The sequence below is a fragment of the Scophthalmus maximus genome, chromosome 21 (genome assembly GCF_022379125.1).
Source record: "Scophthalmus maximus strain ysfricsl-2021 chromosome 21, ASM2237912v1, whole genome shotgun sequence".
Taxonomy (NCBI): domain Eukaryota; kingdom Metazoa; phylum Chordata; class Actinopteri; order Pleuronectiformes; family Scophthalmidae; genus Scophthalmus; species Scophthalmus maximus.
In genome coordinates, this window is record NC_061535.1 from 12,690,345 (window position 1) to 12,716,601 (window position 26,257).

At 48.2% G+C, this 26,257-nt stretch overlaps 1 protein-coding gene across 2 annotated transcripts; it reads right to left on the bottom strand.

Moving 5' to 3' along the window:
• Nucleotides 1-18: 18 nt before the first annotated feature.
• Nucleotides 19-21,887, bottom strand: tmtopsb (teleost multiple tissue opsin b). 2 transcript variants are annotated; one of them, XM_035619729.2, is made up of 4 exons: nucleotides 21,012-21,887; nucleotides 14,541-14,869; nucleotides 10,691-10,918; nucleotides 19-72 (listed from the first exon to the last, which is right to left on the bottom strand). In XM_035619729.2, exons 1-4 carry the CDS (start codon nucleotides 21,409-21,411, stop codon nucleotides 67-69), a joined length of 963 nt encoding a protein of 320 aa, XP_035475622.1. In that variant the 5' UTR covers nucleotides 21,412-21,887; the 3' UTR covers nucleotides 19-66. The 2 variants fall into 2 exon arrangements, with proteins under 2 accessions (XP_035475622.1, XP_035475621.2); XM_035619728.2 differs by lacking the exon at nucleotides 19-72 and adding an exon at nucleotides 4,477-6,687 and having other exon boundaries at nucleotides 21,012-21,886.
• Nucleotides 21,888-26,257: the final 4,370 nt, after the last annotated feature.

Genomic DNA, 26,257 nt, shown 5'->3' on the forward strand with positions numbered 1-26,257 from the left:
GAAAAATAAAGTCATTCTCACCTAAGGGGCCACGTGGTCGTCAGTCCGAGAGCGTCAAAGGATGATTTAGAGCTTTAGTGAGCAAAATGAAACCAGTGTCAGACATTTAGGAGCAAATTCTGTGTATATATATATGTCTACAAATTAGCTTATCAGAACTTTACATTAATGGATGCCGAAAATCCATTGGCCGGGCCATTTTTGAAAAAAAATTCACCACTCGTCCGTCAGACAATATGATGTGACTCAGATTAATATTGTACAGAAATGCTCAGATTGCGACAAAACGATTTACTAATATTTGATGCAATGTTAACCGCTCGTTCTTACTTGTTTAAAACATAACATCCTTAGCTGAGGTAAAATAAGCAATAGTAATTGAAGTCTATATTTGTTTTCCGCCCACAACAAAAGCTTAGCGTTGATAAAGGTGTCCCCCAAGGCTCAATAATGGGTCCCCTGTTGTTTACATACTTTTTTAAAAATGCTAACAATACCATCTTAAAGCATTAAAACTTTTATTGCAGACTTCAGTGAATGGAAAGAAATTCCCATAGTGGAAATGTGGCTCTGACATGTGCACTATGTATTTACATTTCATAATTTGTTTTTGAGATATATTCCAATTTATATATTTTCCATTAACAGCCCCATTTATCACTTGTGGCAGATTTTTAACACCTACTTCCCTATCGAAAGCTACTATACTCATGGGAAATAAATCAATCATCTACCCTAACAATGTATACCATCAATTTTAACTCCACCTGTCTGAACAAGCAGTGGCATTGTGATTGATTCGCCATCAGTAGCTATCGAAAGCTCATTTGATCAGTATTCTGGTGGAGTTGTGTTTATTAACACCACACAATTATCACAGAAAGTTAAGTCAAACATTTTTTTTAGATTCCACAAGCTTTCAGCTTCATGCAGCTCTTTGTTTTAGGAAGATGCTGAAACATATAGTTTTGTCTGTAGCCTCAAAATGCACTCGTGTCCTTGCAGGGGATTGTACAACACATCACTGGAAAATTCCAAGTACTCAACACATTTCGAGGTAACAAGTGGACAGACACTCGCACATCCCGGCACTGGAGCTGTTTCCTAGCGTGGGTCATTGTTGAAGGTCTCTGTCCTTGTGTAAGAAGTGTGCAGGCCGATGGCTTTGTAATTTTAAAATGTCAAAGCCCCCTGCGAGATCGGAATTTTTGCCATTACGGAATTACAATAGCAGCCACTGTGAAAGTTCCCGTCTGTCCGCGCTGCACATCTGTAAATTACAGGTTAGGGAATTTTTGATGTACTGTTAAGATGAAGGTATTTGTGGCCCGCGGCCGCAAATTGATTGAAAGCTCCAGGAGAGGGCTACTGTGATTGTTTTCGATATTCAAGATGAACTGCTACAAGAGGCGTTGCATCACGCTGTGACCTGCCCACGGGGACATTGTGTTCAGATTCCTGCCTCATGTGTTCAGCCATGACTATAGTGCACTTCTCCAATTTGTCCAGATTGAGTCTCTAAACTCCTCGTCTTGTGCTTTTATTCTTTCAAATGAGAGCTGAGGCCCTAAAACCCATCAAACTACGTGATGATTTTACACGGGCTGACTTAATAAAGATGCACATTTCGGAATATACATTCATTTGAGGTCGTCGAGCAGGTGCAACCGGGACAAGTTTGGGCTTTTCTGGAGAGGCTGCCATGTGGATGGTAGCAGCATCACGCTACTTCTAGATTTTCCTGAACCTCATGTCTACGCAATCAACCATGTTGTCAGGCAACATACAAAAAAACTAACTCGCTTATCAGGGGGTCAAGGTGTCAAGGGCTCCGGTGGGGGGGTCCTGGTCCAACATCTAAATCCTGCCACAGTTTAAACACTAAGTTTGAATAGTTTCTGGAATATACCACATGGTAGCAAAAGGGGCAAAGGGACGATTCCGTCAACACAGATTTAAAATGGTTCTTTCAGTCGCGCCCCCTTTCTTCAAGTTCCTTCTGAAGTTTCTCTTTTATCTATTGTCAGATGAAAAAAACCATACCCCTGAAAATACCCCTAAAGTCACGAGTCCTTTTCCGGTAAATATTTAATTAAATCAAAATTAAACGGTATAACCTAATAGTGGTTTTTATAGAGGTTATAAAACTGCAAAATGACTCAATACTCCTCATGTCCTGAAAGATCTTTCTTGGTTTTTGACTCGCGTGCATTGAAACAAGGAAAGAGAAAAGAAAACCACTGAACTGCCGAAGATCTTCACCGTGGAGATGCACGCTCCCACAGCGGGATTGGATTTGGACCAGTTGGCGAGATGGCGAAGTGACGTGACGACGTTTCCCTCCCAATCCAATGACGACGTAGCCAGAGGGGGGAACACGCCAAGGACATGTGACACAATCAATTGATAATAATGGAAGTGTTTCACTTTAGTTTCCCACTCTGCTTAGTGTTTTCAGAGTAAAGGATGCTGGGGATTGGCTCGTTCATCTTCTCTGACTCATCTTTAGTGTTTGTGTGGACCGGTGTTTATCTTCTGTTAGTTGTTATCGCTGTGGGGAAAATTATCATTCCAGGGAGCAAAAGACCAGTCGGTCTGATTTGAAAAATCGATTATGTGGGAGCACAGATAAAATCAGATCCGTCTGTGCTCCTTCATCACTTTGCCAACAGTGCCATTATGTTGACTGTGTGTGGGGAATGCGTTACCCCTTATCATTTAATTATTAATTAAAAACTTTGCTATTTGGGTTTGGGGAGTCTCATTATTAAACAATGGGAAAATGTTGGTGACATTTGGGAAACTGATGTTTATGCACAGCTAGCTTCATCGTAGCCTAATATTAGATGGCAGAGTATATGAATATCAACAACATTGCTCATTTGTGAATGTCACCATGACAACATCCGTTGTCTCTCACTTCCACGTGTTGTGGCTTTTGCATTTGTGTTGGGTCGACACTTGGCAATCTATATTACATTGTCTTGGCAACACTCACCCACCAGCGCAGCCCGTAGCATTAATCAAACGCAGGGTTGGTTTCATTTAGGTTTCAGTAGATCCACATGTACTTATTTTCAACAGCCACCCGCCAAAGTGCAACTTATCCTTGGTTTCACGTTTGCCGTCTCAGTGTGCAAGTGCAACATGCAGCCGAGGTGAGAGTTAATATAAGACCGTCAAAATACAAGTGGTGGGAATCGATCTTTTGGTTTTGTGTCATGAAAACCAGAGGCCCTCCTGGTCGCTGCTACTTCCACAGTACACCGCAAACCCACGTGGATAATTACGCTGCCGTGAACTTGGATGAAACTTTGCTTCAATAACACACAAACCTGTAAATAAGCAAGGACACACACACACACACACACACACACACACACACACACACACACACACACAGCATTAACGCAGCCTCTCTGCAGGGTACGTATGACACTCAGAAACCCGATTACAGGAATTCATTTTGCGCTCAGTGCTGTCAGATCAAATTTGACTGGCTACTTTCCCCTTTTCAATTTATTCCAACCCGTAACATAAGAATCTCTCGTTTCGAGTAGAACTGCTTCATTGCGGCGCCAAAAGCACGAGTTAATTAAAGAAGAACGGATCATCGGCACTCGAAATGCAAAAACGTTACAAAACCATTTTGGAGCCTGAGCAGACGCTACTCCAGTTTTTTTTTTAGTTTTTTTTCATAACTTCTGTTGCCTGCAACTGCTCGGTGTTATTTGAATAAAAATGTGAAAACTGTGTCCTGACATTCCATCACAGCAGCAAAGATTTATTGAGCAATAAGATAAATAAAAAAAAAGGGCACAGCAGTTAGTTGTCCAGATGTCTGGAACTGATAGTTGATAGTGATAAGAACACGGTGTCGGTGTCAATGCGCAAAGTACATCATTATGCGCGTGCACACATTGAGATACATATGCAGTGGCGACGTGGATGCTGCGGGAAGTCAACCCCGACTCGACTGTCGCGGTAAATTCACGCGCCGTCAAAGGGGAACTGACCATATTGGACGATCAAATTCAGGCAGGGACACGTTCCCGGTACAGTGAGAATCCTAATGTGCGCAGGAAATTCTGCTCCGACTGTCGAGACGGAGATGAACTAAATATTAAAAAAATATGCTAAAAACCGCCCTTGGAATTAGTCATCGCCACCGGATATGAATCGCAAATTGAAATGTGCCACAAGCCCCAATTCTGAACATGTGTGCATGACGCCCGACAGGCCCTTAATGATGTCTGACACGAAAACAACCTGTATCTCAAACGCCTGGATGAGGAGATTTTCTCTAAACTTTATTCCGCTGCAAAAGCTGCTTTTGAGAAAACTTTCCGACTACGGGACTTTACAACACCGCCCCAAAAGAGATAATCCTAATTAATACTCCTGCACGAACTCTGAAAGTTCCATCTGAGCCGCTGCGCAGATGTGCATCCAAACAAGTGTGTGTGTGTGTGTGTGTGTTTGTAGCCATCAGCTCATTATTCATTTGCGGCAGTCGCTTGTAAAGACTCAACGCTCAAACGCTCCAAATGGCGTTTAGTATCTCACCGAGACCAAGGGCTGCAGTTTAGAACGTTAAGCGGCTTCCCTCGTGGCAAATAATGCGCGAGTTATTAATTCATGGATTAATCAACACACGCGAATTTGACTATAGGAGGAGAGGGAATGAGAGAAAGTGACCACAGCGGAGCACACACACTGGAATAATACAGCGGCCGCCAGATGTGCTTTTGTGACATGAAGATTTAATTGATGTTACATAAGCAAAGGCAGATACAGTAGGAGACAACAGAACGTCACTTTTTTCCACCGAACAAGGAGAAGCAGCCGCTGCAGAACAGTTCCGACATACTCGGAAACAGTGAAATCTCTTCACGCGTGTCCCTCAACAACGCGGCGGAATATCCCTTTTTTCTGCGGCCTTTCGCAACGGTGCCGGCGTCGACGAGGGCGGGCTCGAAGAGCAGTAAATACGTGAAAGGCAAAAGATGATTCTCGGTTCCAAATTGCATTAAAATTGTTCGGCAAAAAGTCTGTAATGCTCTGAAAGCGAATCCTCGCGCGTCAGGCATGGAAACAGGGTCAGGGGGGGAAAAGTGCCTTAGAGAGAGAATAATCCGACTTACAGCAGCTGCACAAAACATCTCATTGCCCCGTTTACCAAAAATAAAAACAGTTCACAAAATCTCCTCCTCCGAAGAAGAAAAAATAATATATGAATGAATAATTTCCTGCGATTACCAAAGAAACGTTATTATAGTCGTGTAACAAAGATATGCCTCATGAATATATATTTGAGAGAGAGAAAAAAACCCGCTTGACCCATTTATAAGGATTTCAACAAAAAAAAATAAAAAATACATTTTGTGATTTGAATTACTGGGGCAGAGCCAAAGCGAAAAATTCCATCAATAAAGTGCGATCGTGCTTATTCCCATGTCCGCCGCTGAACGCGCTGACGCCGGCTTGACGGAAAAACAATGGCTGATTCCGCCGCTCTCGCCCGCTGACGATCTACGTCCCTGCGCGCGGCGACGTTCAATCGACAAAACCTAAAACAAATCCACGAATAAAAGTTGGATTTTTTTGATTGAATTCCGAACGACACTTGCGTTTTCCAAAAGCGACACTGGGACGCGTGGACCCCAGCGGTGATTGCTTGTTTTTCCGCCCTCTTCCAGCGTTTGCCGGCACGAGTGATGACTCGTCGGCGCCCTCGACGCGACCTCCGGTACCTTTCAAGCGTTTTGGCAAAAGCGATCATCTGTCTCTTTGAATTTTATTTGTCCCCGAAACAGCGGACGTCGTGTTCGGTTGTCGGCCCCCCCTGTGTGGCCGACGCCCCGACCCCGCTTTTGCAATGGATTCAACTCCAACACTCTTTTCACTGCACCAAGAAGAAAGTACACACAGTCAATTTTCACTATTAGATAGATCTCTCAAGGCCTCAGGCGGGGGGGGGGGGGGGGGGGGGGGGGGGGGTCACTGTCAGCGAGCTTCCAACGCAACTTTGGCGCCAATGTGGCGATGGATGTCAAAATTCATGCGAGTAAAACACCTTCTGACGGCAGTCGGAGTCTAATCTTCTTAACGTGACGCGTTACAGCATGTTTAGCCCCGGTCTTCATGTGATCCCTCTGGTAAGCAGGATGACTGGCACGTTGTGTGTGTGTGTGTGTGTGTGTGTGTGTGTGTGCGTCGACTGCACAGAGCAACAACAACCTGTTTCGGGGATTAAAAACGCATTTCACGTCTCCCACTGAGCTCATTTTCGCGCTCGCCATTTGTTTTCCTAATTGGAGCCCCGTGCCCCTCAGCCCGCCGCTCGCCGCTCCAAGAGGTCGGCCCCCTGTCGTGCTTCCGTGTCCCGCCCTCTCATTGCCTGTAGCGAGCCACCAGGATCAGTTGGGGTCTGGGGCCGCCGGCGGCGGCGGCGGCGGCGGCGGGGGAGGAGTCTCGATTTGACTGTTCCACGTGGTCGGCTCCCTGCGAGGACCCGCGCGCGGAGTTGGGCGAGGGCAGTGCCGAGGAGGGGGCCCGGGCGGACACGGGGGGCCCCCTGTCCGGGCGGACGGTGCGGGGCGTCTTGGTCACCCGCGAGAACGTCTTGGCGCTGGAGCCTCGCTCGGGGACGGAGCAGTTCAGCAATGCCCTGAAACACCTGTAGAACTGCACACACACACACACACACACACACACACACACACACGCACTTCGCATCAAAACTGGAACTGCGTTAAAACATATCAGTGCCAGATGGCAGATATCGTCCGGATCCAGCTGGGTGGTGCAGTTCAGTTTCCCCTCCTCCAGCAGGCAGCGCGCTCCCCTGGATAAACGTAGTGTACTTAGTATACTCTCCGGTTCCACACGTATACGTAAAGTCTACTACATTTCCCCAGGGCGTCGCAGATCAAACGAGGCGTGCTCGCGTGAAGCGCTCCCCCCCTCGGTGCGTCTTATTACATCATCGCAGGGAGCTCTTTCCTCAGAGCGGGTTGGGTTGGGTTGGGTTGGGGGGGGGGGGGGGGGGGGGGGGGGGGATTTGACAAATGAGAGCCGTTTGCGGTGCTTTTTTTCCTCAGATGCTCAAGCGGCCGCCTGACGATTCATCACACGTGAACCAATTAATTAATCCCGTCAACCCCCGAGGAGGTCGTGCGGCTTTTGAAAAAAAAAAAAAAGAATTAATAATAATTGGCTCCCAGTTTCGAACATCTTCTGTCGTCCTCAAATCCCAATGTTCTAATCTGGTGGAGGAGCTTGTGCTCCGGGGGAAAAAACAAAGCTGTTGGTTGTTTTGTTTTTTAAAAAGCCAAACCCCCCCCCCCCCCCCCCAACGGAGCGGGGGGATGCGCAAAGTGGGGGGGGGGAGGTGTGAAGGAGAAAGGGATGTCTGAGGTGAGAGGAGGAACTGACGTCATGAGGGATCGGCTCTCTCATCAGATTGGATGTTAAGACCGAGTCCTCGCCTGAGTGTCTGTGAGGGGCGACAGATAACGCGTACATACATTATGCATATTTCAATCTAGAAATTCTTTTTAGGAAGAAAAAAAAAAAGTCTTTGGGCCGAAGGGGAAACGATTGCACATTGGAACAGAGAAGATGTAGCAAAGGCTGCAGGGAGGAAAAAAAAAAATCACAATTGCTGCTGTAGACGAAGTTTCAGCCTCATGCCGCCTCTCGATTTTTCATACGGGGTGCAGCACACTCGTAGCACGTCGACACCTTCTCTATCGCTCGATAATTAATGTTTCATACCAGGATTTTAATCCTCCATCATCGATAAATGGCTTGGGAAAGTTCCCTCTATTTTCTGCCATTTCTGCATCAAATAACCGGACATTGTCGCCTCTTTGATGAAATAAAATAAAGGAACACACTTGTCACTCTTTATATCTGCGCCAGCAGGACAAATTCCTTTTCAGGTGACCAATCAGACGGGCTCTGGGGACGGACCCAACGTTCAAACAGCCCCCGCATGGGGCCGGTTCAAGAGCCAGCTCCCTGTTGGTGGAAGAGGACGATGGATGAACACTTTCAAGATGTCACGAGCCAGAAGTTTTCCTTCGCGGTGGGACGTACGCCTGCGTAGACAGTTTCATTTACTGTGCACGTCGCACATTTCCCCCAAGTAAAGTCACTCTACTGTCAAACACCCTCGGAAATATCGCAACGTTTGACGGCGACGCGACATTTCAAACCGGGTCGCGTTCGTCCGTCTCTTTCTAATGGACGGAGCCGACCTGGCTTGAAACGCACGCCGCCGGGCGGCAGAGCGCCAACGACTGATGAAGAGGGCGTCGTGGCTCAAAGAGGGGCGGCTCGGGGGTCCGGGGCAGGAATCTGCACAGCGCTTGAAGTCTTCAACTCGCCTCAACACACTGCTGCCATAGTTATGGGCTGGGAGGAACTGAAGACTGAAAGCGCCACACAGCGCGGCCTCCACGCGCCGTTTCATCGACAAGCACACACACACACACACACACACACACACACACACACACACACTGAAAAAACTTCCTCCGAGCGCCGTGGTAACGCGAGTCGAGTCATCAAAGAGATTTCAAATGTCTCACAAGCTCAAAAGTGACACGGAGGGGGAGGGGGAGGAGGAGGAGGAGAGGGGGGGGGGGGGGGGGGGGGGGGGGGGGGGGGGGGGGGGGGGATAAAAGTAACAGAAAGCCCCCGAGAGACGGACGGAGGTAGGAGCAGATGAAAAGAGACGGAGGACAACGATAAAAGAGAGGGGAACGTGCGGGAGAAAGGTCGCCCTGATAGTGACATCACATGCGAATCAGAATCAAAGCGCTTCGTTATATTTTGGAGATTAATAACTACCCCCCCCCCCCCCCGACCTGTCTTTCGTCCTCGCGTCCTTCCATTCATTACCACCTTAAGTATATTTCTGTTTTCCATTCCATCCAATCAAGTCCTTATCCTCTTCCCCGCTTCTGTTATCCATCCTTCCATCTTTGTTTTTTCTTCGTCTTTCCTTTCCCTTTCCAACCATTAGTCTCCTCTTGGCCTCACTTCACCTTCCTCTCCCGCCCTCTTGCTCCTCTCGCCTTCTACCTCTCTCGTCCTTCTATTCAAGTTCCTGTCTCCTCTCCTTCCTTTTATTCTTCATCCGGCACCAAAGTTCTATTAATGAGGACATGTTTTCTTACCGGATGCACCTGCAACCTCAGTTTGAAAGTGTAGAGCCAATTAGGCGAGAGCTTCGCGTCACACTGGAAAATAAATACATCACATGCCAGTGGTGACAATCATAATGGGCACCCGGTTCGTCTCGATGTCTCGTTTGCTTATTCTCTGTTCTGGCAAAAAGTGAATAAAAATGAATGAGGAGGTAAGAAAGAGTTGTTTTACCAATTCACTTCTCGTTACCTGACAAATAACAAGACCTGTTTTCCTCCGTCACTGTCTTAACGTGACTCCGCCTGCTTCTGTTTGAGAAAATAAAAAAGAGTAAGGGATGATAGAAACTTTTAAAAGCGCAAAAGGCCTTTTTTCTTTTACTCTGAAAGGGGGAAACAGCTTCCTGCATGACAAAGTGGCGAGGACGCATGAGCTCTCCCCACACAGTTATTAAACTAACGAGTGCAGCGGTGATTCATTTATGGTGAAATGCTGCACAAAGGACATTGAAGTTCGATCTGCTGGAGACCAGCGGCATCAACGAGATTACTTCCTCTACCGCCCCCCCCCCCGTGTCCTTGAACGACAGTGATGTGTATCGTAAACCTCGGCGGGGGCGGGGGGGCGGGGGCTGTTGCGGCCCAGACACCGTGATAATAATGTTGTGTGTCCGTCTGTCATGTCTGAAGGTGTAAATGAGGAGCGGGCGGACGGAGAAGTGGACGTCTGCTTGTACCTACATCGACACCCCCCACCCGCCGGGTGTGAATCTTACATAACTTCAATAACGGGTGTGATTATGGGCCTTTTAATAACTGATCTGTCACGGTTTACTTTACTTAATTGTAGTCATTATGTTAACACACCCCTTGTTAAACATTTAATAAAGGCTTGATACACCTACAGTATATAATGATATTGTCAAATACAAAAATAACCTCTCGTATGAAGATATTCACATTTTTTTCATTTATTAACAGTATTTTACTATATTGTCATGCACTATCATATTTTTTAATTCACAGCAGCCTTAACTCGGGGCTGGTCGGTGTAGGTCTAGTCGTTGACAATACACACGTGTGTCTGCTTACAGCTATAATATAGTGTGTTTAATTCACAAATAATAATAATTAATGCACCTCCTTGCAATTCAAGGAAAGAAATAAGTGTCTTAAGCTCCGGAAAACGTCCGGGAAATTCGGGACGCTGGAGCGGGCGATTGTCCGAGTCCAGTGCAGGAGGCACGACTGTATGATATAAATAATAAAAATATGATATTTTGTGTATTCTCACACGAGCTCACCCGGACATCTTCCGGATATTTTACCAGGATCTGTCCCCTTCGGACAAGTTCAGGAAAACTTTACGGAGTTTGGTGCATGTCTGAAAGCGGCTTTTGTGTGGCAGTCATATCAATGAGAGCTGCCATGTCATCGGATGACAAGCCATAAGGAATATACACGAAGGAAAGGGCAGAGGGATGGTGATGGAAGACGTCGTGGAGAAGCCACAGCGGCAGCGGACGCCTCACCTGTTTGTTCATGAAGATGTAGATGAACGGGTTGATGACGGTGGAGAACTTGGCCAGCAGCGACGGCGTGATGGTCGCCTCCGGGGTCAGGAGGTCGCGGGAGCCGAAGGTCGCGAGCAGGGCGGCGACCCCGTACGGCAGCCAGCAGACCAGGTAGCACACCACCATGGTGACGACCATCACCAGCACCCGCTGCTCCCGGCGACGGGCCACCACCGAGCTCCTCACCTGGGAGAACGAGAGAGGGAGACAGAGAGAGAGAGAGAGGAAAAGAAGTGTTTCTATACGATAATCATACTGCGTCTGGTTGACTCGCCGGCCAAAAACCAGACCTGAGTACTGTACACCTCCGCGAGCGGCGGTGAATATTGGTGGCCGTTTTTCACTATTCGGACATTTTAAAGTGATAAATAGACAAAACATTCAGGGGATTAATCAATAATATAAATAGTTGTTAAGTCGCAGGCCTCAACCTCTGAGTAAGTAAACGGACTATTCTCTGGTTTGCTACGACAGAAAATGTGATTTTATTAGAATTTTAGTTGCAATCAGTTGCCTTTCATTGCTGTATGCTTGTAATAAATCACTTGAAATACTCAAGAGCTGGTGTTGTCTGCTGTATCATATCAATCATTTTTGTTTTCCCTCCGGAAATTATCGAAAATACGAACGTTACACGCAGCAGAACATGAACATGAAAGGTCATTGGGAGCCATAGGAAGCAATAATTGCAAACAACAAACAACATTTTGGGGAAATATTAAAATTTTCTAACTGAGGTTTAGACGAAAGGTCTGTACTGTAAAGAATGAAGCGATAGGAGCAGCAGGTGATGAGCTTAACGTAGCTGAAAGATGTTTTTGCGCCGCGTTTCATCTGCAGATTAAATAAACAAGATATCATTTGTGAATTACTGAGCTGGTATACAGTTCGCTCAGGGGACCAACTCGTGTCCAGTCTTCATACCAAGGTAAGATAAGCCAACCCGCCCGCTGTAGCTTCGTATTCAATGTACAGACACGAGGGTGGTATCGATCGCCTCATTTTTGTAAACATATCTTAACATCTTTAAATACGAGGCGCGTTCTTTGACATGTAGTTTAATCAGTTCTAAAGTGAGTCTTGTGCGTTTGTTGGATTAAAGGCAAATCAGTCTCGATGTGCGGCCGTTCAAGATGCGAGCCAGTTATAATCCCTCTCGCAAAACGAGAGTTAATATCTGTGATGTGGAAAAACAATAACTCATATTGTTCAAACAGAAATATGAAGATGCACAACCGCAAGATTGTGAGAAATGAAAACGAATGAAACTCACACGGGGGGTGGAGGGGGGACATTTCTCCCTCAGGTTGTTTTTTTCCCTCTTGGCACAGTGCTTCAGATTTCAACATTAAAAGTACAGTACGCACAAGATTTTAATCTCAGCGTGTGTGTTGGCGTGCGTGCGTGTTTGCCCTGCGAGAGAGGAAAGTGCATGCTGTGTAAGCACGCAATTATCCTCCCCTCAGGTAACTTTACACCTCGACTGCTGAGAGACAACAGTACACACACACACTGACACACAGGCCTTTGTATGTACAGTAAGCAGGTGGCTGAGAGAAATGAAACCCCCCCGCCGGGCGCCCGTCTCGACCAACCTTGAGCATTTCATCTCGTCCGCCTTTCTCAACGCAAAGATGTGTATTTCATGGCGGCTGATTGACAAATTCGCCAAAGATATTCACACACACACACACACACACACACACACACACACACACACACACACACCAATCATCCCACCGCAACATCGCGCCACATCACTCCACCAGTTGGACAATCAGGACGACGGCTTATTAACCTGAATCTAGGTTTTCGCCCCCCCCCCCCCCACCAATTTCATTATGTGATGACAAAACCGCACAAAGCTTTGATTTGCTTTTTTTGCTCGGAAGTTAATTGGATGGAACGGATTCGCAGAGAAAACAGAGAAGTAATATGTCACACAAATGCAGGCGGCCACACGAGGAGGCCGCAGCAATATTTGTGCCGGAGCACAGTCCAAGTTGGAGATATTAAAGATACAGGGCTTCGTGAAAGATCATATTCGTATTGTTATATCCAACATATCCTGCTTTTTTTTTTGGTCCCCCTCTTCTCTGAAGCCTGTTTGTACACCCCTTCGGTTCACGAAGAGGTGAACGCTCATCGGATCACACGAATGACGCACGGCCCTTTGAAATTGTCGCACAAGCGAAGCTTGGTTCTAATGTTTCATGCACAAAAGTGTGAATGCAACACTGCGGAGCGGTGCGCAAATGCACTAGTAGATCAAGACACTCTGTTGATGATGAGACGGCGAGGGGCGCATGAATTTTTTTGCATTATTTCCCGTTTCAGGTGAATCTGATTTTAGCGTCACATTTGAATTCCAACTTGATTGGGGATAAGCGGCTGTGGTTTCTGTAGGACTGTAGAAGGTGATCTCCCCCTCGGGTCATTCGAACACCCACATTCCTTGACACAAACCGAGGGAAAAGGCTCTGTGCGTCATCTGCAGCCCTGGGTGCGCAGACACACACCTGTACGTACACACACACACACACACACACGCGCACGCACAACTACATAAAGCCTTTTTGTCTCCTGTGATTGGCCCACAGTGGGTGCGAAGGGCCGCGGCCTTGAGGTTTAATGAAGCGCTTTTCGCAGACTCGTCCATAGACCCGTCATTAACGCCGGCCTGCAGACGTGACCTCTGCCGCGCCGCTCGCTACTCCCGCGTCCTAACCACTATTTTTAGCTTCCCCCGGCACGCGGCTCTTTGAAAGTCTCCCAGCTCCCACCCGAGAGCACTCTCTCCTTCCGATCTGGTGCCCGTCTCCCTGCGACTCCGGACCCCCCTGCGCCGTTACCTCGGCAACGCAGACAACGCGCCAGTCAAGGAACTCGTCACTCAGAGCAAAACACACGACCCGCTGCGAAGGACCCAAACACCGACACTCGACCTGATCGGAACTGCGCTCGACCACGACAGGTCCACATGAACAGCGTTGACGTTTTTTAAAAAAAGGTCTTAAACTATAAGACAGAATTTACTCTTGTCTTACGTTTGGGGAAACTGTGACAGAAGCAGACACTTCACCAGTCCAGCCGCAATACCTGGACCCAAAGGGTAAGGTCGCGTCTTAACCTTCGTGTCCTTGCGCAGAGGAAGTGGCTTCAGACCGTTTGGCCTCAGCAGCAGAAGACAAGGGGCATAAATTGGTGCTGGCAGCTTTGATGCACGGCGTTGTCGAAACGTCAAACCCGATCGGAGGCTGTCGAGATCAGCCGGTGGGCCGGCTTCATTTCTCAGCTTGCAAGCTCCGACTCTTTGAAACGTGTGAGCTCATATTCTTTCCTCTCGTCAACTCAACTCGAGCAAAGAGTGGGGGTCGTCCACTGCCGGCGTCAATCACAATCTGGAATCACTTGAAAACGCCCAGTTTCTCTGCCTCGAAATGAATCTCCGACTGGCTCATAGGCGGACAGATGGAAGTCGGTTCACTGCGATCGAATGAGACAAAGCGCTCAAGAGACATGAACTGAAGTCGGGGGTTTCACAGAAAAGGTTCACATGAGGCCTTGTGAGGAGACGGCAGCAGAATCTCCAGTGAGCGGGCGGCGCGTTGATGTCTGCAAATGAAACGCTGACGCCACAGAATGTTCCGTGTCCGACGCGGAAAATCTCACCCAAATGTCCGGGACCCATTTTTCCGGCCATTTACCAGAGTTCATGTCTGAAATCAGCCATTGAAAACAAACTCTCTCTCTCTCTCTCTCTCTCTCTCTCTCTCTCATAACATGCACACTGGCGGCAGAACAACACCTGTCTGATGGCGTGCAGCAGTTTGCCGTAGGAGTAGAGGATGACGCTGAACGGCAGCACCAGGCAGAAGGCGAACAGGCAGACGATGTAGGAGATGTTGTTGGCCGTCTGCGTGCTCCAGTCCACCGAGCAGGTGGTGCCGGGGCCCTCGGGCCCGTACCTGCTCCAGCCCAGCAGCGGCGGGACGGTCCAGGCCAGCGAGTAGAGCCAGGAGAAGCAGATCCCCCCCAGGATGGGGCGGTAGTCCCTGCCGTCGGCGATGGTGGGCGCCACCATGGTGCAGTAGCGCTCGTAGGACAGAACGGCCAGGGATATCAGGGACACGATGCCTGGGGAAGGGGGAGCACAGGGACGGGTTTTCGGCACATTGAAACACCTCAACACTTTCTGAAATCTTGATCCTATCAGTGAACAAGTCTACGTCTAGACCAGGTGTGCATCGGGAACCTCGGATTGTTAAATCTGGATCAGCTCAGGACAGTTTTCCACTTGTGAACCCTTTTTTTTTTTTTCAGCTGCGGAAACAAACAGTTGTTATTCAAATAGCGGTTTGATTTGGGTAAATGTGGACGCGCTGTGATCAAGATGGATCATTTTGATTTATTTATTTGCTTTCATACTGATCATAAATGAAAAGGTTTCAGAAACCTTGAGAGTGAGTGGAGAACCAATGTTTTTTTGCCGTGTTCTCTTCCCCTCTGCCAGATAATGAGCAGGCTGCATTTGAAGTACATTGTTTTGATCGCTGAAATATATATATTTCTATTTATTCTTTTTTCCTTTTCGGTTTGAATCTTCTGGGCACAAACACTTGTTCACCGACTCTCTCCCCCTCCAGACCTTTCCCCCCTCTTGCCCCGTTTATTCTTCCGTATGTATAAATCGATTCATCAACAGTCCATTGCAGCGCTGGTGAAGAATTCAGTTTTTTACACATCGTAATTCTCTATCCACAGAGCTGTTGCTCTGCGTTGTGACTGGGCAAATCATTACGTCCTAATATCTCTCGTAAATGATCGTCATGCGCTGCTCGCGCTGTACAGTCACGCCGAAGAACCTCTCGTTTGCAGGAGGAGCCGTGCACAATGGTCTCGTGCACGTTAATTGCTAATTGATGAACTCGCCCGAGTCTTAAATCAGAGCTAATCAGCACATTGGGGCGCTGAAGTGCTGGTCCAGGGGCACTTTACCTTCGCTTACACCGGGTCCGCCGGGAACGGGGACTTTGATTAGAGACCATCAGGGCACTTCAATTCCATGATGAAGGCTCGTCGCGGCGCGTGTCTTGTTGGGACAGCGGCCGGAGGCCGTGGGCGTGCAGCGTTGAGGGCCAGGGTCTTTGAATGATTGTGTGTGTGTGTGTAGAGGGAGCTCCCTGCGTTCATTGCTGATGCACTATGGTTACATGAAGCACGTCGTCTAACCCGTATGGGTCAAACTCCTGATTAACACACCGCATTATAATAATGTAAAAACAGCAAACGTGGAAGGAGCGACGTGAATTCTCACTGTGCACGTAGGCGGCTTGGAACCAGCGCTGATGGAACTAGAGGAAACGTCTGCACGCGCGGCGACGACGAAACATGAATCTAGACAACGTTTCGATTCCCAGTCAGATCCCTGTCATTTCCAGTTTGGACAACTGGAACGACATGCGTGCAGACGGGCGTTTTAGCTGCGTATCTGTATCATTCTCTGTGCACACTAACACAAGTGAAAACGTGTATCACGTGGCCGTTCACATACACTGAGCATGTGCGCACCGGTGTAAACAGGAAGCGGATCGCCTACTCCGCAGTCAGTTACTTAGTCACAGAAAATAATACTAACGACGATAAAGAAGAGTGGCGAAAAGTATTTCTTCTCTTGCACCGATGTGACGAGGTGGAACTCGCGCTTGAAAGTCTTTACAACGTTTCGCCTTCGCCGCCGGCAGTCGAGTCGTGACCGATGAGAACCGGTCGGGAAGCGAATGTGGGGCTCCGTTTCAATTTCTCGCCCGTCCATACTTCAATGCCCCCCCGGAGTGTTCCACGGGGCCGGCAGCGTTTCTGAACTTCTCCCGAGGTCGCGTCGGGTGAGTTTCAAAACCCCCGGGAAAACAAAACAACGAGCTCAAAGGGGCTAAACAGGGAGAACTGCATCTTCGGATGCTCATCGAAACAAAGCAAACATCTTTCACACTAGAAACCCTGTGGTCTTTTGATCGAATTATTAATATCAAAAATGCTGTTTGGTGCAGCTTCAGAGTTTTGTTTTCTCTCCTAATTGCCGCCGTGATCAGAATAATTGCGTTTCTCGTTGTCTTGCAACAATATGAAATTACAAAGGTAGTTATGTAATCATGTGGCTAAACAAACCCTGTCCTTCCCTCGGTGCATTTCTCTTCGTCTCGCTGCCTGATCCTCGCGTGTCACCTCTCATGTCCCTGTAATGATTGCACGTGTCTCCGCTCGCAGCCCGGTTGGGATTCAAGGTGCAAATCATTTCCCCAACCGAGGGACTTTGATTCAAACATGGACCATCACATTCTCCGGGGCGCAAATTTAATGGGTTTTTTCCACCTGAGGCCCGGTTCCGGAGCGTTGTGGAATAGAGCTGAATGACCCAGTGTTCCTCCTGGTCTTTCTCCGTCTGTATTACCCTCTCGCCCTTCTCGCGCTGCCTCTGCTTTTGTCCCTCTCTCCGTTACTCTCAGTCTCTCTTCCCCCCCGTGGCTTTGTCAAGTAAACGGATTTCTTCAAAGTCAGATTAAAAGAAAGCGGGCTTCCGTAATCGTTTCTTAAGGGGGATTGGTGAAACCTGATTTTTCTGTGGCTCGATCTCCGCTGGAGAGAGGTGATATCGTGGCCGTGTCCAAGCATAACCAGGCTGTTGGTTTTTTTTGATAATAGAAGATATGGCTGCAGGTAAGGATTATTTTGTTCCTTGATTTCTCAATGGATTGATAAAATGTCACCACAATTGTCCTTCGCATCGCTTTCCCAAATCCTGCAACTGTTGCCCTCAACGTTGCTGATTGTGGAGAGGACGAGAGGACGAGAGAGAGAGAGAGAGAGAGAGAGGGAGAGAGAGAGAGAGAGAGAGAGAGAGAGAGAGACCAACGTTGAAACGGAAAAACGTGCCCTCTGACTCCGTGACCTTCACGAACAAGATCTCATCGAGGCCAGCGTGACCCGGCGCGGGCTTGATTACGAGCCTCCTGACTGGCGCGGTGGAGCGGCTCTGCCGTCGTCGGGGGTAACTGCAGCCGGCCACACGATGGCTCATTAGTGAATTGCCACAAAGAGCGGGTTCCACCTCAAATACTACTGAGCGCATTTTTGACCGAGCAAATTGGTAGAAGGGCGGGACACGGGCCAAGAAAGAACGCAGTCATTTTGGCCTGGATGCAGGGATTTTTTATTATTTCCAGGGAATAATTCATGGTTCTTGATTAAAAATCGATGAGTGTGTGCGATTTTGCGCAGATACGAATACAATTTCGGATCTAGCAAGTTTTAAATGTCGTTTCATAAGGGGGCAGTTTTCAAGTATTACGGAGCAGGACCCAAATGCAGATAAGGGCAGAAGATGTGTTTAATAACCTATGTCACCAAAACAACTGACAAATTCCAACTCCTGCGAGCCAAAACTCAAACCCAGGCCTCAAGACACAGACGAGAACTCAGGAACGTGGACGGGAAACACCAGGAAGAACAAGCGCAGTGCTGAACGGAAGAACAGAATGAAAGAGACGAACCGGCGAGAGCAAAGGTAAGCACAGAGACTATTAACACGAGAGGGCGATAGAGATTACTGGGCACAGGTGAGACGAGGGCGGGAAAACACAGGGAAAAGGTACAGTGACCAAATAACGAGACACAGGACAACAGGAAGTGAATGCAAAATCGAACAGGAACTACCTGATGAACCACACACCAGGGATCACAAGGGAGACGCACAAGGAAGGAAGGAAGGAAGGAAGGAAGGAAGGAAGGAAGGAAGGAAGGGATCTTTGGGGCGTTCACAAGAGCCCTCGGCGCTGTGGGACCATGGCAACCGTTGGGTCTTGGCGGAGGTGTCTAGTAAGAATTCTGTGATTCCAGTTTTTGATCAAGGAGGTCTGGACTGAAGTGGCACAGTGCAGTTGGGATCCCTTTGAATCCAGAGCTAATTCACCAGCCATTGAAGGGGGGACGTCAGGCTTTTAACTCGGGCATTTCTGCATCGACAAAGGGACACGTGGGAGGCCAGTTGCGTTGCGAAAAGAATTGCCCCTTATCCTCCTCCTACCCTCCTTATTAAACAACTGTGAGTTAGAAGCCTGCAGACTTCAAACTCGTTCCTCGATCAAACCCGACAAAGTTCTCTCTTACACCGAGGGGATTGCTCTCCTCCATTCAGTCGGCGACGTTTCTAAAATAATCTATTACCTCCATCACTCCTTGGCGCGTGTAACAAACCTGTAACAATACTTCGTCCGTTGCGTACAAATATCAGCCCGAGTGTGAAATTACTTGACACCGAAAGGTTATTTATTGCATTTTTTTCTTTTTTTTTCAAAGCCGGCCTCACAATATCTAATCAATTCTCAGCCAACGGCCGAGCAGCTCCGAGCTGAATCCCGCAGAGCGTCTTTGATGCGGTCACGTACAATTTTGATGCCATTGCTTGTTACTTGCTCAGTCCGCGCGGCGCTCCGGGACACGCACCGCGGAGCAGTCCTCGGGTCACGGGCGAACTGCAGAGGAGATGCGAGCCGGGCTTGCCGCATTGCAACGCGGCGCTACGGAGGGATCAAAGCAGAATCCTTCCGTTGTGATGGCGGCAAAGAGGAGGAGAACGGGGTCCGAACAGAGAAGAGATTTAGGAGCGACATAACCTTAGTTGACCTTTCTGCAAGTCCGCTTTCCAAATGGGTAAAAAACAGGAGTTAGTGGAGGGCTACAGCACCACATTACTGCAAGTCCAGTCTCCAACGAGAAAAGCGAACGGATTTAATCGGAAAAAAAACTCATTCCTCTTCACTGAAAAGGCTTCAAGAGAAACACAACACAACACTTCATTCCACCTTCAGTCCGAGTCCAGAGTCCATAGAGAAAACAACTGATTTAACTCTGGCTGTAACTAACCATTATTCTCATCCTCGATTCAACCAGGAAGTGTTCCCATTAAAAAAGCGGAAATCATAGAATTCTGCCCTTTTTTGTTCGCATTAAAAAACTACCTCATCAAAATAGTTGCCGATTCACTCAGTCATCGAGTACTCGATTGACCGTCGCAGCTCCAGAGTTACTTGCGAGTCTCCCGCAACGAGTCCGGTCCCCAAAGAGCAAACCAACCAGATTTAACCGCAACAACGCCTTGCACCGAACCTCACGTCTCACAGTGCGCCGCACTGAACCGTCACACTGCAGATAGAGCGGCAAGCGTCCGCTCTCCGGAGGGGGAGAAAAGCGACCGATTCCAGGGCGACACCAGTAACCTCCTCAGACACACCGTGTTCTCTCTGGACTCTGTGGGCGCATTAAGAGCAGCAACACCTCGAACGCAGCAGCGACGGTGGCGAGGGCGAGACGCCCCGTAGCCCAGTCAGCAGGCCGATTCACGACTCACAATGGCTCTCGACCACACGCAACCCCTCAGAGGTGCAAAGTGCAAGAAAAGTCGTTAGGACGCCGACAAGCGCAGCGAGACCATGGGCTCGCCATCGTTCCTCACTTTCTGAGCCGAGGGGGGGGGGTGAAATTGAATTCGTCCCTGGACAGTGGTTCACCTGAAAAAAGGTCAGAGGTCAGGTCCCTGCACAACTGACAACAGGACTCAACCAACCAGGAAGGAGGTGTATGTGTAGTAGGAGGAGAAAGGCTTTCCCGTGTCTTTCTTTTCTTATGTTTGGTGTTGATCTCGCCCAAACCCAGACGATGACACGTTCATGTCCTTGGAAGGCAAATTCAGTTTGCAAAGCTTGAACACACTGTAATCAGCAGCGAGCGAGCAGCAGCAGCAGCAGCAGCACATTGCAGCTCCACAACTTAATTGGATTTTAATTGAAATTAACTGCGGAATTAATTGAGTTTATGGGATTTTTATGGGGTTTGAGTGAAGAGGCAGGGGATTATTTCATATTCTCGCTGCCACCGAGAGAAAACAAGAGAACTGGAAATCCTGCAGTCGTGGTCAAAGTCTCCACGTTGACTGAGAAAACAAAACTTTGACATTGTCGAATACCTGAGGACAATAAGGCAGTTTCCAATAATTTGCACGGACACTATCTAATCTGACAGGCAGTGAAGAAGAATAAAAAAAATGCATCGATGTTCCATTTCTTTCTCCCTTGTTGGAGGTGAATAAGACACAATGAGGCGGAGGAAGATGGGATTTGGAAAAAGATTTCATTCTAGATCAAAATGTCCTGAGACGTGCTTTTCATCAACCCCTCCGGTGCCAAATGGAAAAGAATGAAACCAAGCCAAACACCCTACGTACCCAAGCATGCGTTGACGAACCCGTACCAGACGCAGCCGGCGCGTCCGATCAGCCACCGCCCCTGCGTGCTGGCCGCGAAGCTGAACGGGGTGCCCAGCACGCTGACCAGCAGGTCGCTCGCCGAGATGCTCACCAGCAGGAGGTTCATGGGCGTGCGCAGCGCGCGGTACCGGCAGAACAGCGTGAGCACCAGCAAGTTGCTGAGGAAGCCGAAGGTGCCGATGAAGCCGAGGCACACGGCCACCACCAGGTGCCCCGTGGGGCTCAGCGACGGCGCGGGGAGACTGCCGGACACCCCCTCGTACGCGTCCGTCGCCGCGGTGCCGGTGCCGCCGCCGCCGCCGGCTCCTCCTCCCCCGGGACAGCGCTCGCAGCTCAGGCTCACGTTTGGAACGATCATGCCGGGCCGAGCCGAGCGGTGTGGACCAGCCCGAAGTTTGCACCGCGGGACGGAACCATGCGCTCTCGAGGCTTTTTTTTAAATCTTTTTCTCTTTCTTCTTCTTCTTCTTCTTGTTCTTCTTGTTCTTCTTCACTCGCTCAACTCATCCGGAGACGCGCGGGGCCGGGGCCGGGGCGCGCCGGGGAGTCCTCCGCCTGCTGCGTGGCGCGCGCGCGTCTGGCAACTTTTGTGGCGGAGGGGAGACAGTCGTAGTTGTCCATACGCCAAACGGGCGAGTTGGCGAGGGAGTGGGTGTTTAGTGAGCCAGATGTCACGTTGGGTCCGCCCCTCCCAGCATCCGCGCCGTGCGCTCCTCCGGGTTTGGAAAAAGGTGCGCTCCTTGCCGTGCGCAAAACACCGCTCCGGCGCCAAAATGCGCCCGAGCTTTTATCACCCACTGCGCCGGGGGACAGAGACCCTCAACGCGTGCGTGTGTGTGCCCGTGCGTGTGTGTGTGTGTGTGTGTGTGCGTTTGCGCGCAGCCCCATCAGATCCACAGTGGCAGTGGAAGCATATTGAGCACATTGAGGCAGACAAACAGATCCGAGACCCGTGTTTCACATTAGTCTCAAAAGAACCTTCCCGGTCGATCTAACGACTGCTGTACCACAGCACACACACGTTTAATTATAAGAAATAACCGAGGAGAGAGAGAATCCATAAGCCGCATAACGAGAGATCAGTAGTTTACAGCCTGCAGGGACAGAAGACTGATTCCTCCTGAGCTCACTCTGTCTCTCAACCGATCATTATTTCCAACACATATGGATAGATATGTACAGTTTCAGGGGTGGTTTATCGGTGGATTGGGTCACAGCTTGATGTCAGGGGCTGCGAGGAAGTGCAATTAAGTGTCAAAGTAAGGAAATCAATTATCTGGTTCCAGCTTCTCGTTTCTCCCCGTGAGAGTCCTTGTGCTGCTCTCTGCTTTGCCACTCACCGGTTGCACATGTTGTCATCTCTTGTTTCATTGGAAAGGAAAGGGAGCTCAGAGGAAACAGGGGAAAGGTGTCTAGAAAAGAAGAATTCCTAAAACATAAATGTTTAAGCAATGTTTTTCTTCGCTGTCAAGGTTTATGAAGTCGAGATAATAACTTGGGAAAGGTGCTGGCATTAAGTAAACAACGCATTTTTGAGAATCCTTAACCGACTAACCACCGACAACAAGTCCTTCTGCTTCGGAACGAAATGTTGCCGGTGAACGTGACTCGGGCGGCCTCATGCTTACACCCCAAACTTTGGAAAGAGCTGCTGAATATGAATCTTTAGGAAACAGGGTCGTACAGGTGAAACATCTCCCAATGTCTCCACACCTCCAACATTCAGGACAGCAGAGATTGATGGACACAAGGAACTCTTAAAAATGGACCTGTGCATCATAAAGGTTTTGGTTGCCAATGCGTTTGAAGATGTGAATTCTCTAATTCCGAGCGGCACGTGGCACGTCAGCGGGGCGTCGTTGGAAACGCTGTGCTCGGGTTCCCCTGAGGCTGAACGGTCCTTCCAATTCAAATCCCAGCGGTTGGACTTTTTGATCTGTACGAGTCGATTTTCAAAGAGTGGTGGGTGACGCGCGATATACATATTTCACGAGGGGAAATGCATTTGACATGTTCCAGTGCGACACCTCAGGGGCTGCACACACAATGTGTCCTGGAACACAAACAGGACATCTTTAAAGGGGCAGTATGTCATTTTGTGGAGAAAGCCTGTTTCTCTCTTTGTTGTTGTTGCTGATTTTACTGTTGCTGCGACCTCAGTTATGGGAGACCAACGCGCTAACCGCTGCCTTAAAAAAAGCCAGCACACATTAGTCTATCGAATGCGCCAGTGAATACGCGAATTGCGCCCCGCGATCGCCGGTTCACTGTCACAACAGGTAACCGCATTGGCAGGCTGTCCGTTATCTTTACCGGGCCGAAACCAAACAGCGAGCGCTCATCTCATACGATGGGCCAGTCAGCGCTTGCATCACTACAAGCTAGCGTGCGTTAGTCTATTTAAGGTAAGCAACTAATACCCGACAAGTGATGTCGACAAACTGCACTCGCCGTGTTGTGTGGTGCGGTCCGCACCATTTTATTCATTTTTTTTTGTCAAATTTACAGAGCTTGGGCTGAGCCCGAAAAGGCGGATTGTTTTTCCGTCGCACACACGGAACCGACAGCTAAGGGACCCGTGAGGAAATATTAGCAGATTTTTACAAGACACGTGTATTGCTTTACAGTCGCTTACTGCCCCTTTAAGTCTTTGGCTTAGTTTAGCGTATTGTTGTTTTTTAAAAAGTCGACTACATGGAAATAACTCATGGACAGTGTGGTCCATACACCTTGTGAGGATACATAATTGAGGCTTATTGAAATGTGCAGATCACCGTGAACATAAGGCCAGTAAGTCGCACATCAGCGAAGCATTAATAGGCGTTTTTTTTCTTATAGATAAAGCTTTTAAAGAAAAGGACCAACTGTGCCACTTCTCCGATCAAATTATGATTATTATGCACTGGAACACACGCGTGTGTCTGCGCTTCCTCTTTTTTTCAAGCCTCCTTTGATTTTCAAACGTAACCTTGCCAACACATGTACGCCAGTGAGAGATGAATAATTAACCAACCAAAATTAGCTATTTTAATGAAATTCCCCTCCATAAAACATAAAAAATGAAAGCATAGGTGACACTTTCCCGCAACCTGTGTCTCTCAAGGGACTCACGCCGTCGAGAACATGACAATTTTTCATTATGTGTCGTGCATAAAAAGCTTTGCTCCGCTGGTGATCACAGGTTTTCCTTCGGTCAGCCAGCGTGTGGGGTCAAATTAATATGACCAAGCAGATGAATAAATGAGTAGAAAGTCTGAGCTCCGGGTGGATATTTCACACACTCATCAACCATCAAAGACACTGAGACACAATGTCACATGTCAAAGGAGCAAAACATTTGAAAGTTTTGAAGGGGAAACTTTTTTTGATGGTGTTTTATTGTCAATGCTGGAGGCACGAACGTCAACGATGTCTAAATAACTGTCTTTGTTAGAATTAATGAATTATTAAAGATTGACAGATGGTCAAGTCTTCATAGGACAAGTTGTTTTTTGAAGTGAAATGTAAATGGAAGAAAAGTGTGTGTGTGTGTGTGTGTGTGTGTGTGTGTGTGTGTGTCAGCATGACGTTTGCTGACGTTCACAAATAGAAACCATCAGAGCCTCAGCAGTGTGACCGTCGGCCCCATTTCACCTCCGAACCCGACGCTTCGGCTGCTTCCACGAAGCTGAACCCCGGCAATTCGCAAATAAATTGAACCGCGCTCCATTTTTCGTTTTTCAATCTGAAATGTGGATTTTTGAACGGACGGACACACGCACACGCACACGCACACGCACACACACACACACACACTGACCGGAGTTTTGAAAAGCATTGTGAAGTAGAAAAAAAAAAAGGATGGACAGCGACCGGTCTGGTGATAAATTGTCCGATTGTCTGACTGATACAAAGAGGCGACTGAGAGGTGAGTTGATCGGTTCACTGACTCACTCATTGACAGATTTGAAGGCTGATTGATTGATTGATTGATTGATTGATTGATTGACTGATTGACTGATTGACTGATTGATTGGTTCACTAACTCATTGAGCGGTTCACTGGCTGATTGATTGAATAGACCAGTCCTTGATCGATTGACTGACCGACTTATCGACAGGTTAACTTACTGAATCTCACTGATTGACCAACCGGCTTGATCGATTGAGGGATTCGGTGAGACGTCTGACTCACTCACTGACTCCCTGACTCATTAAACGGTTACGTTACTGACCGTCTGATTGACATGCTGGTCGGCCAATTGATGGATTTATCATCCGACTGTTTGACCGATCAAACTGTCAATTTATCCTTCACTTATTAGTTGACTGACTAACTGATGAGTTGTCATTAATCATATTTTCTTTTCATAATTCACCTTGTTAAGCAGCTTTATTTTCACGCCACGGTACAAACACGTGTTACACTATTTCTGATTTTTTTTTTTTTACTGTACGTGCTTTATGACCTGACAAGAAAGTTTGTTGATTACCCCGCGCTCTGTACCCGTGGGCCAAGGCGAAGACGAAACAAAAACCATATAATCAATTCCGCTTACGTTGCTGATGGATGGTTTGAACCCCCCAGATGAGCTCGGCCCGGCTCACATCGCGAATCATAACTCACGAAGTTCCCGTACAGTGCGAATACGATGAATTCAATGGGATGCAAGCGGAGGGCGAGACACGTCGGCACGCCGCTGGCACTTCTAGGTCAGACGTGGGCATGAGGCGGCGGTGGTGCGGATTCATTAAATCTGATCTCCTGCATCACTTTCCAAATATTACCTGCAGCACATCAAAGAGGAGGGTTTTTGTTTTTTTTCTCCGATAGCTGAAGGTCATGAGGCGAATTCTAAAAAACAGAAGAAGCTCTCCGTCAAATGTGCTGGGCTTTTCTTTCTTTTCTTTTTTTTGCCTGTTCGCTGGTTCAAGCTCGGATCGCGGCGGCTCCACGGACGAAGGACATTTACTTTACTTGGGAGGGAAATTTGGTGAAATATGTATTTATTTGGTCATTTCATTTTGCATTAACCGTTAGCTTTGTGCAATTAGGGTTCATTGACTGCGTTACGTCGGCGGCGACCTTTCCAGGGCGAGCCCCGCCTCTTGCCCAGTGGCTCCAGCACCACCGCGACCCTCAAAGGATAGAGCGTTGTAGATGATGGATGGATGGATGGATGGATGACTGGAGCTAGAGGCAGCACAGGCTGCATTAAGTGATGTA